We start from the raw sequence: 12228 nt of genomic DNA, 5'->3' as shown, positions 1-12228 counted from the left end.
AATTCATTTTTAAAAATCGTCTTTCCAAAGTTTTCCTCCTGAAATTACACCAATACAATACTGTATCAATATTTTCTCCTACACAAAGAGGGTATAGCTTCTTCAGCGGTTGCCCTCCTCGCTACAGTTGAACTTAGAGCAGAGTATCACACAAAACACTCAAACTGGTGGTCGGAAATGAAGTTAGTAATAATGTTAGTAGGGGTGATATGGCAGAACATTCAGAAAAAAAGCATGTTATAATATCCATTCCAAACAACAACTGATGAAAAACTGCATAAAGACCATGCTGAAGCATCATCGTGTTCAATGTGAAAGCTAATAATCTCCAGAATTTCTTACCAGCTTTTTCAGACTTTTCTTTCTGTTCTTTTAATTCCTCGCCTTTTGTAGTTATTTGTTTGATCCGAGCACGCAACTGAGCTACCTCTTCTTCCTTCATTTCCAATGTTTCGTGCATTTGTCGCTTTGTCTCTGCAATTACCATGCCCTGTGGAAAAGGTCCTTGTGATAAAAAGCTAACAAACATATAAAATGCATATCAAAAACAACTTCAAGCCAGGACACACTCCTTGTCAGAAATACACTTTACTCCACTATTGCTACGTTGGAAATCATGGTATTTTTCTGTCAGAAAACACAAAGTGATAATAAAAAGATGGTAAGAATAGGGACTATTTTGATGAATAAGCAAAGTTTATCTAGTGATGAAAAGAACTCCTCCAAGGAACAAGGACCATCAGAAAATTTTCTTTTCCTGGAACAGATTCTTTTATTTGAAATATGCATTCTATAAACAAACCCAAACTAAAAGAAAGCACTGTTGCATGTCTACTTCTCCTCAGAGAGCATGCACAGATGATGAGTTAGTCGTGTTGCTTGTTACACTACCAGAAGTTACTCTAAGTAACAACTGTGACAAAAAATCTTGTAAGCAACAAAAAATGACAAACTGGAACTGGGCATTTAATTCCCTTCCATTTTATCTCATCTTCATTAGGTTTTACTTTTAAAATCTTGCATTGAGGTAACCACTAGTCCACTTATCATTATGCCTTTTCAAATTACATCCTATATAACATATTCTTGCAGTATTAAGTACAACCTAAGAGATGAACATGCTAAAGTATCTATATAATAGAATTCTCAAGTAGCTTAAATTATTTGCTTGTTGAAACTGGATGTAAACTAAACCAAACTAGGTAACTGAGAACAGTTTCTAATACCAGAAAGTCAGACATTTTTCAGAGTTTAACCAATCTTCTTCCAAAACTACAGTTTAAAGAAAAAATCTTCCTAGTTTACCTTGTCTTGTTCTAGCTGCTCAATCAAGTTCTTTGCATCACGCAGCTGTGTAATCAGTTTAGTCTTCTCAGCCATGTGGAGGTCCTAAAAAAAAAAAACAACAAACCACCAATCACAAGAGTTTAAAATGTCACCAGGAGTAAGAAAATAGCTTCTGACAAGCAGTTTAGGCTCTGCTTTAAAAAAGAATCATAGATTATTGGTCCATGACCAACAAAGCTGTTGTTACATTAAAAACATGAAGCAGGCTAGGAATGAGACCCTGTACTATGCCTCAGAGGTAGAGGTGAGGAGGAAGACCACCAAAATCAAAGTAGGCAGCTTGAAATTACTTCTAAATCTCCCAGTGCTAGATTGCCCCATAGATTGCATTGCAATTCAGGTATCTGAAGGCGCAGATTCTCTTGTGAACAGAGTTGATAGAGTAAACTGGGCAAGAACATGCATAAAGTATCTGCTTTTCTACCTCCATCTTGGCTTACAAAGGAATCTCAGCAATGCAGCATTTTATCTGTTCTTGTTCTGAAAATTCTGAAAAGTGCTTGAAGCACTTGAGCTCTTTCAAACTGGACTAATGCTCATAGACCAAGAGAAGAGCAACTGTTTTCCTGCACTAAAGCCGAGTACAGCTGTACTTCTCATACTTCCATTACTATCAGCCACCTTACTTCTACTTCACAACTCAGCGTGAATGGCCTTAAAAGGAAAACTGAGCAAAGTCTTAATTTAGCTTTGGCACTGCATTTACCTTTAATTTGTACCTCACCTTCACTATATTGTGTTTTCCACTATCCTTCCTTTCTGTTTTCTATTCATTTACACAGCTGATGCCTCTCACTTTTCTCACTTCCTGTCTTCTCTGCCAGACAGTCTTTCCTTCCCCCTCACCTTCCCCCATTTACTTTTTTTCCTGATACCATTTTAGTGGTTATTCATATGGTAAGATTTCATGTTCTTCTCTACAACTTTTTGAAAAATTGATCTACATGTTCATTCCAGGCTGGTTTTGCACCTTCTTTGCACCAAAGAAGTTATGGTTTCTTGTGATGGTTTGTGCTTTAATGACTTGTCGTATACGTTCTGCAAATACTGGAATTCTTACACTGTTCTGGTAGCTACCCATAAAGTTAAGAGCATTTTACCTTCATTTTCTCTAGCTCCTGAAGTCTCTCTTCTAATTGTTCCTGAAGCGCCTCCTTCTCGTTGGTTAGCTGGGCACAGCGCTCTTTGTGTGACCGAATCATCTCCTTACAGCGCTGCAGCAAGTTCTCTTGGCGCTTCACCCTCTGATTAAGAGTTTCCAGTGTTTTAACAGAATCTTCATTACCCTCTACAGACAACATACCAACATTATCATGTGCACACTTTTTCCAAATGCAGATCCGCTTTCATCATTCACACGGTGTGAGACTGACAGCTCTCTAAAGTTGTGCAAAGTCTGCAGAACTTCCTAGTGACTATTACAACTGCATTTCAGGTCCAGACAGAAACGTGCACACACACACACACAGGATGGCAAATACAGTCTTTAATCCCAAATTATTTCACAAAGCCCCAGCTATTATACAAGCAGCAAAAAACAAACTATTACTCAACAAGGTTTTCCACGAGACTGAAAAGTTACCAAGATTTATAAACCTGTCCGCTGCCACTAGGTGAATATTCACAAGTGGAGGGAAAAATGCTAAGCAAAACAGATCACATCTCCCAGTTATGAGGCAAACAGACTCCTCTTTTCACAGTGTTGGGTATGACAATTTTTATATACTCAGGTTGGCAATACTGAATTAGGCAGGAAAAAGGTCAAGTTCAGTGTCTTTTTATGCTGTACCCTTCCCTGTATCTTACTGTGTGTTCTGCCCTGATGATCTGAAAATAGGATCACACATTCACAGACTTTCATTTTTAGACTGTATGTCTCACACACTATAATCCTGAAGCAGATTCCAGCACATCCGAATGCTGATTCCTGGAGACTAGATAGTTAACATTATTTCATAAGCACTACAAAAGGCACAACATTGGATAAGAAGAATCTACGCTCCAATCTCACATATTGTCCGAATGCAAAAAAATCACAGCAGATCCTGAACAATTACTTCAAGATGTATGTATATCTCTGTCTGAACCCCAACTTTTATTTAGGATACCAATGAACAGTACTTTCATTGTATCCCAACAGCACAATATCCCAGGCTCAGTAATCAAATTTAAACAATACTGGGACTCCCCTTGCTCAGATAACCTCCTTATGAGAGGAACACTTAAAAGAGATTATTCAATAGCATGAATATGAAAATTGATCTTTACTTTTACCTTCTCTGGAAAAAGCACATAAAAAGAGACATACTGGCAACTGCTATCCTCTAAACTCTGGGGATAGTTCCTTGCTTACCAGACAAAAAAACTTAATATTAAGTGGGGACAGTAACAACCTCTACTGGCAACAGCAATACCTAAAACAGAATTATTGCTATTAAGGCAAGATGGACCAGATTTTAATTTTTATGGAAATTAATCATCTTTGAAAGGTTATCATGTCTACCAGGTGCCATTCTGTTTCTAGAAAAACTGTCCCCTTCTAGAAAACATATCATTACTATAATGTGTCGTGCCTTGAGCACTATTATATCCATATATATCCATCACAAATAATAGTAGGCTTATTCCCCAGAATTCAAGATCTCTTAAAATCAGCCCCAATACCTACCATTGCTTCCTGGTTCTGCAATATTTTCTGTACTGATTTCTTTTGTTGGGCTTTGAACTTGTGGGTCAGACTGGATATTTGGATCAGGTAATTCAGTGCCCATCTGACCATTCAGTAACCTCTGTTTCAGCAACGATACCTAAAGAAAATACTCTTTGTTAAAAATGTAAGGATTCTAAGATTGTACTTCCATCCTCAACACTAACGAGAGCTATTCCTGTCAGCAAGTAAAGGAAAAATCTGTCTGAATGTTTTTAGCATTTTTTAAAATCACAATTATGTTTCCAAGTTAAAAAAAAAAAAAAAAAAAAAAAAAAAAGCACAATTATGTGCGGAGAAACAATGAAGACCATTTAAACAAAACCAATTTTGTAAAAGCATTTTTAGCTCAAACATCTGCTCATGTTATTTCTTGATAACAAAGACATTGAAAAGGTATTTAGGTGCAGATCAAAAAATTGTATTTAGTAAGAGTAAGATTATACAATGGTATTCTCTACTATAAAGATGCACTTAATTTCTAGAAAATCATAAATTCTGAAGAAGCCTTAAAACATAGTAGCATTTATAATAACGCATGGACACAAAATACGGGAAATACTGTAATTCATAAAAAATATTTGGAAAGAGCAGTTTTCAAAAACATCTCTTCGGTAAGGTGTTTTACCTGAGTTTGCAAGACACTAATAAGTTGATCTTTTTCTTCCAAGGAAGCATCAAATTCCTCCTGAAGATGTTTCTTAGCCTGTTGATCCATCTGGAGCTCCTAAGAATCATTAAAAAATGTGTCTCAGATGAAAATTGAAATGTGAATTTAAAAAGCTTACCTATATATTATAAAATATTAAAAATACTTCATTGCAATTATGTCTCCGGAACACAATCATAATCATTTCTTTTACTATACAACAATTTAATTCTATTACCAGCATTAAAATAGTAAGAGACTAGATCTAATCCATTATCAAAGATTCCTCCTTCTTAAAAATAACTTTGTGTCATGATCACTTCAAGCTTGTTTCTGAAAACTGTCTTCCACACAAACATTGGAAATTGATAGTTGCACTTAGGTAAACTAGATTCTTTATTTCATCATCAGATTAAATCAACATAAACAGCAGAACTGTAAATTTTCTTTATGCTCATTCAATATGCTAGTATTCTAAATGTGACAAACGCCATTTGTAACAACAGAAAGTTGTTTTTTTGTTCCTGAAAGGTGTCTCAAATGAGATAGAGAATGCTAAACAACTTCAAAAAAATTTTTTTACTTGCTACTTCATTGCATTCATTTGGCTGAACACCTTTAGAAACATATAGATGTAACCTAAACGCATTGGTAATATCTACATGATTTTATAAATTACTGTATCAAAAGGGTTTCTTCTGTTTACTTCCTATGCTTTTAAAGTTTACTTATTTATTTAAATAATTAGTTGTTAGAAAAAAAGATATTTAAATGTTGAATTAACTCACATTCAACTTCTTAGTAAGAGAATCAGCACCATATGTTTTATGCATGCACTGTAAATCATTTTCCATATTTGTACTTTTTAATTTACTTCATCCATGTGTCTTTCACAGGAATATTTACCCCAGAAAGCCAACACTTCCATATTGATTATTCTGCAAAGGTTGCTTGTATAAAGGCAAGTGCCACCTCTACATATGGGTTCTGTTAGCCAGGCAAACACAAAGGATGACAGAAAGCACAAAGAAAGGATGAAAAAGCAAGCAAGAGACAAAACATGGGGCACTGGATGCCTCCTGCTTTGCTTCCATCCAACTTTGAATACCACTTTCATCATCTCCTGCTGCCTACGCCCTACGCCTTGCTTCCAGCAGCGAATCCCAGCTTTGTGTCCCGCAGCTGAGAGAGCTAACCACACGTTGAGAGCCCAGCCACACGTTGGAGGGACAGAGCTGCAAGGCATCTTCTGGGAAAACTGTTCCTCTTGCTTCTCAAGTAACTATGTCCACTTTTTAACCCTGCACTGTATCTGGTTCTCCATAGCTAATGATCACACTTCTTTCTCATGCTTCTGAGCTTTAGAAGCAATTCTTTCCAAAGCAAAGAAGTTCAGTGCAACAACAGCCAAAGAGATTTTCTGAGAGAAAAAAACAAAAACAAAACAAAACAAAAAAAACCACTAAAAAACACTGGAAAGGTCCTCCTTACATGCAACAGTCCTTTCTGACTGCTGTCAGAGATGCAAAACACCAAGGACTGCCACTGAAGAATTATTCTTAATAAGAAAATACTAATGTAAGCAGAAGAAACATTTATTTCGAAAGACTATTCACATTGAAACTTAACTTATTCTAACACGACCCTCTTAGAAGAATCTTGTCTTACTCAACTCATTTATTGGAAGAACAGAGTGCATGATGAAGAAAACTTCTATTTTTTTTATACAGTAGCCTCTGATAATGAGTGGTTACAGCAATGAATAATGAATTTTATAACACTGTAGCTTCCACAGTGGAAACTTCCCATTTTAGTTGTAATTTTTTTCTTTATTTGTAATTTTAAGTCTGTTTTACTTAGTGTTGTAATATTTGGTCTTCCAGAAGACCAAAGAACTAGGTTTTGAAGATTTTCAATCAATATAAAAGAATTTAAGTCTTAAATTTGAAGGAATCTTTTAATCTACAAGAATTACAAGGAAAATAAATAAATTCTATACCATATATATATTTTTAACTTCTATAAGTATTGTTTATATATATAGATTTACATCAAATACATCTTTCTCTAATCCGAAAGGCTATGACAAAAGGAGTAAAAAGATAAGTACGCACACATGCAACCCTTTTCCTCATAAAAATGCTTTAATTCTGTTGTAGTAAAGTTTGGAAGATCTATATCTAAGTACTAAAACACTGAAAAGCTAAATCTAGTGGAACATATAGTCATACACTTAATGCAGAATGCATTTCTTACATTTGACTTGTAGCAAACTGGAAAAAAAATATTGACAAGTCACTAATGCTGTGGGTATTTTTAAAATTACTTTTATCCTAAAAAAAAAAAAGGAAAAAAAAAAAAAAGAAATAGAACAAACCAGCAAAGAAACCAGTGAACCTGACAGACACAAAAGCTTATAAAAAGTGCTTGTTACTTGTATTTGCCTAACATTAGCATTTCTCAATACCAGAAAAGCTAGAAGTTGCATTCTAGTTGCAGTCTTCTTCAGTGTTCTACTGTTCTACTGAACAGTACTGAACTGCTGGGCCCAACAACACTGGAAAAAACACGCGCATTTCTATCTATTTCACAGTGAACAGAAAGGCAGTTCAGTTGGTACTATGAACTGCTCTTAGATTGTGACAATAAGCTGCTGAATGGGAAACAAGCCAGAGAAACAATCCCATGTAAGGTAATGGAAACAAGTGGTAAAACCCCCTGCTGTGCAATAGAAAATATTTTGCAAAATGAATTTAAAAATCAAAAGCTAGGCAGAGAAAGATCCTCTGTATGTATGCTATGAAAGTAAACATTCAACCAATAAAGGAAGTTACCTCTCTCAGTTCTCCAATTCTGCGAAGTGCTTTATCCTGACTTTGACTCAGAATGCCCTTAAAAAGGAATAAATATAATGTGTGTTAAATATAGCTTTAGATACAAAGTGTAAATAAACTCACAAAATTATGTTTCAGTAGAAGAATTAATATGTTTGTATTTCTCTTTACAGTCAAACTTGATGTGTAAGTATTAGCAAAACTGCCAACTGTGGAATGTCAATCCATCACCTGAATTCAGCTGATGCAATCAAAAATGCAGGAGTACAATAGCTTCACAGTTGTTTGGACAAACCAGTATTATCTGGGATTTTTAAGGATGCCAAGCTAAGAGAGAGTCTTTTGTTTATTTTTGTTTAGATAAAAAATATACAAGAACATATAAGCATATACCTACACACATACACATATGTACATACACAATAGACTGAAAGTTAAATCTGTAATTGCACTATACATTTTAAGATTCAGAAAAGCATTCAGGTAATAGAAAATGAATAGGAATGCTTACCTGTAGCTTCTTCTTCTCTCGTTGGATAACTTGATAAGCTGACACTAGCTAAAATACAGAAATCAGATATAATGATGATAATGCATTCGCTTATAGCAGTCAAAATAAATTTGCTTAGTTGTATCACTATCTGCTTTTTTAAACTCCTCACTTCACTTGAGAAAGCTCTTCCGACAGAAGCATATGAAAGCAACTGTCTTGTGCAATTGTTTTTTGTGCTTTTGTTTTTCATTTATAAAATATCTCCAATGTGCTAAATAAAATAAACATGACAAAATAATTAGGCAACACAGCATTCATGCACAGTTCTACCTTCACTGAAAGTACCTCTGAGAACTCTCATGATTTAGTACAGGCAGTCTAAAAACAACTACATCAGAAAGTTACAACCTAGAGAATTACCCTAGAGGGATGTACGTTTTTAAATGGTATACATCCCAGAGACTTTAAATTTAATTTTAAAGTGATTATACATTAAAAAATACATTTACAACTCTAGCAAATAAAAGGTTTGTGTAACATGGAATGTTCTCATTCCATGTGCTTTGCATATACTCAGTAGACAAAGAAAGACTGGGAATGAGCAATATTTCTCATTGTAAGCTGACAGAAGAACTTCATGAGTAACTGCACAATTTAGTTTAATTAAAAATTTGATCACAATTGCGTAAGTTGTGCAAAGCTGAAGTAGCACAATGGCACTTGGAACTGGAATACACCCTTTTCTAATTACTGGGGAAAAAAAAAGGAAAACAAATGCAAAACACCAAAACCAGAAATCTCTAAGTTACCACATATCTTCAAAATGTTATTGAAAATAAATTAAGATTTTTCAGAATTCAAGGCTACTTTTCATTTCAGAATCATACTTACTTTACACTTAAAAGAAAACTAAAACTACCATGGATGGTTTCCTATACCATATTCTTGAGATGCTAACTGCATTCTTCTTTTAATGAAAAAAATTAAATCTTCAATTCTCACTATATGTTCAAACACCTTTCTTCCAAGCTCTAGCAAAACAAGTTTTTAAACTGAATCCAAAGAAATGGAAAAACTCACAAATAAAAAAGTCCTTTTGATGGAGAAAGTTAATCTACAAACTGGAGAATGTTCAACTAAGCAACACAGTTTATATAAACTTTTAAAAAATATACCTTATTATACTAGTAGGAAGATAGTGAAAAACTACTGGGAGTAAAAAATTAATGAATTAATGGAAGAGTTTTTTTTTAAATACATGTTGAACAATGTAATTGACTTATACATGCCATAGATTCCATAGATTCTGACACCAATAGCCAAAATACTTAAAAAAAAATAATAATAATAAAATAAAATAAAACAAAATAAAACAAAATAAAACAAAATACAATAAAATACAATAAACTTCAAAAGCTTTTCTTTTCCAGATAAGTTAAGTAGACAAATATAAATAGGAATACTTGGAAGTTAAGGGGAGCAGAACTGAATTACTGAAAACAAAACACCTGTCTATGACACATGCATGCAGTGAAATACACAGTGTAGATGTACTTCAAGTTTGAGAAGCAAAGTAAATTTGCCATCACGTCAGCACAGGTCACACTCAGCACCGTCCTAAACTCCAGCCCCAAGTACAGGACTTCCAGCAGAAACCCTCCTGGACTGATATCCGAGGACACCACTCACACAAGTAACCTGCAGCTAATCTCTGTTGCTGACAGCATGGAATTATTTACAAACAAGAGAACAAAAGGAAGGACTTGGACAGGCTGGAGAAGTGGGCTGACAAGAAACTCATGAAAATCCACAAGAGGACATGCAAAGTCCTGCACTTAGGTAGGAACAACCCTCGGCATCAGTACATGCTGGGGGCCACCCAGCTGGAAAGCAGACCCGTGAGTCAGCAATGTGCCCTTAATGCTAAGAAGGCTAGGGGTAGTCTTGCCTGCATTAGGCAAAGCATTGCCAGCAGGTCATGTGAGGGCAATCCTTCCCCTCTACTCAGCATTGGTGAGGCTGCACCTTGGAGTTCTGGGCCCTCAGTACATTGAGACGTGGACATACTGGAAAGAGTCCAAGGAAGGACCACCAAGATGATCAAGGGACTGGAGCACCTCTCCAATGAGGAAAGGCTGAGGAAACTGGGATTGTTCATCCTGTAGAAGGCTCAGGGGGTGTATTATCAATGTCTACAAACACCTGAAGGGAGAGTGTAAAGAAGCTGGAGCCAGGCTCTTTTCAGAGGTGCACAGTGCAAGGACCAGAGGCAGTGGGCACACACAGGAGCACCAGAGGTTCTGTCTGAACATCAGGAAGCACTTCTGTGCTGTGTGGGTGATGGAGAACTGCTGCAGGTTGCCCCAAAAGGTTGTGAAGTCTCCCTCCTTGGAGATCTTCAGAAGCCATCTGGATGTTGTCCTAGGCAAGCTGCTCTAGATAGTCTCCTACTTGAGCAGGGGTTTGGACCAGATGGCCACCAGAGCTCCCTTCCAACCACAACCGTTCTGTAATTCTGTGCGAAGCATTTCTGTGCTGCATTACCAGCACAGCTTTGGCTTGTCTAAGCCAAAAATAACTAGACTTACAATTATAATTAAATGTCCCTGCTAGCTATAAGAGGATCCCATTTGTTCCAGAGAGGAAAACAAGATTATCCACTACTGCAGTACACTAGTCTTATTTTTCCCCTCCCTCTCCATCCAGTGACATTACCCACCTCTGCATATTTTCCTCTGTAGTTGCCCAAGCTGCGCTCCATTCGGCGCAGTCGCTGCAGTAGCTGTTCCTTGCTGAGGCTATCTGCATTTCCTGGGGCCTCCTCAGTCTCGCTTTCGATGTCAGAAGGTGGATCGAAGGTGGGACCGGCTGCATCCACGTCCAGCCGATTCAGGGAATCTCTTGAGGGCGTTCGTACCAGGGACTCTTTAGAAGAAGAGCGGAACAGGGACTCTTTTACTGGGCTTCGAAACAATGACTCCATGGAGGGCACACGGAGCTGAAGGCGCTGGGCGAAAGACTGAGTGTCACTTGGCTGCAAAAACCCAAAGCAAGGAGTTACTTGTGCGCTGCTTCGAGGCCGGCGGGTACACTAACGCTGGGGAAACAGAGACATGGCCATGGCCAAGGAACCACCGTTACCCAACAGCACCACAGAGGTGACACCAAAGAGCTACCACTCCCTTAGGAGAGTCATCTCCCTGTGCAGAAAAAACAGACATGCAGCTGCCAGGTGTGGGCAGTTTCAGATGGCAACTAAATTCAACAGACTACAGCTCTGATTTAAGCTCCTGGAAGAATCTGCTCCTGTGCAACCCCGTTAAAAAATGACTATGTAACTGAAATAAATAGTTGTATTTACTTTTGTCCCAAATTTAAAAAAAAAAAAAAAAGGATATAAATGTGACTCACTTCTTGATGTATTAAACAGAAGATTGTATTTATCTCAAAGATACAAAGATATTTTCCTATGATTGAGAGAATAAATTTATTGTAAAAGTCCTTGTACAATAGTTCTAGCATGTATTCTTAAACAGTCCTTTTTTATTTTAAATGGCTTTACAGTTTTTACATAAAATGCAATTGTTGATTTATGCAACTAAAGTCCCTGTGCTGTACTAAAACAGAAGGGCCCATGCTATGGTAGCATACAGTGCTGGTGCTATGGAAGTGATTTTAAAGCACTACCCAATGATGTAGCCCATGCTGGAACTCGCGTGCTGGGAAATGCTGCTAATCCCACTCTGGCAAATTGGACTTATTTCTGAGACGTATGAAAGAATAGCTTCCACCATTATCACAAGTGATGACTTTATTTTAAGATTATCAGTTCTTTTCCTTCAGTTAGAAATTACTATTTTTTCAATCTTAGTACCATCTTAAAACATACCAAAGTACTTGTCATCCATCCCTACTCCAGGAAGAAGGCACACACTGGGCATTTACGCTAAATTAGTAACATGGCAGTGAAATACAAAACGAAAACCCCATAGGTACCTGTGGGGAGGCTGGTTCACTTCCATTGTTTTCTGCAGATCTGGGAATTGGTTGCTTAGGTAAATTCTAGAGGAGGAAAAACAACAGTTAGAAGGAAGAGACTATAATGACTATCAGTCACTGACTCCTACAAACAGCATCTGTGTTTTTTTCTTGCCTGTGTTTTTAGTACTTTCTTTAAAAAGTTTATTATGATGTGTTC

The 12228-nt window shown here is 36.7% G+C and overlaps 1 protein-coding gene across 5 annotated transcripts in view; it reads right to left on the bottom strand.

Moving 5' to 3' along the window:
- GOLGA4 (golgin A4) overlaps positions 1-12228 on the bottom strand; it is a 63167-nt gene that overhangs the window by 36164 nt on the left and 14775 nt on the right. For all 5 annotated transcript variants that reach the window (XM_084281246.1, XM_084281248.1, XM_084281247.1 and 2 more), the window contains 9 exons: positions 12027-12092; positions 10750-11064; positions 8049-8096; positions 7538-7594; positions 4683-4781; positions 4016-4154; positions 2448-2635; positions 1306-1389; positions 343-490 (listed from right to left, as the gene is read on the bottom strand). In XM_084281246.1, the coding sequence (XP_084137372.1) occupies positions 343-490; positions 1306-1389; positions 2448-2635; positions 4016-4154; positions 4683-4781; positions 7538-7594; positions 8049-8096; positions 10750-11064; positions 12027-12092 (1144 nt within the window). The remainder of the gene's footprint in view (positions 1-342; positions 491-1305; positions 1390-2447; positions 2636-4015; positions 4155-4682; positions 4782-7537; positions 7595-8048; positions 8097-10749; positions 11065-12026; positions 12093-12228) is intronic.

Source organism: Netta rufina (genome assembly GCF_964035555.1).
Source record: "Netta rufina genome assembly, chromosome: 2".
NCBI classification, from domain to species: Eukaryota; Metazoa; Chordata; class Aves; order Anseriformes; family Anatidae; genus Netta; species Netta rufina.
The sequence above is the reverse complement of the archived record's forward strand: the minus strand, read 5'-3'. Positions and strand labels throughout refer to the sequence as shown.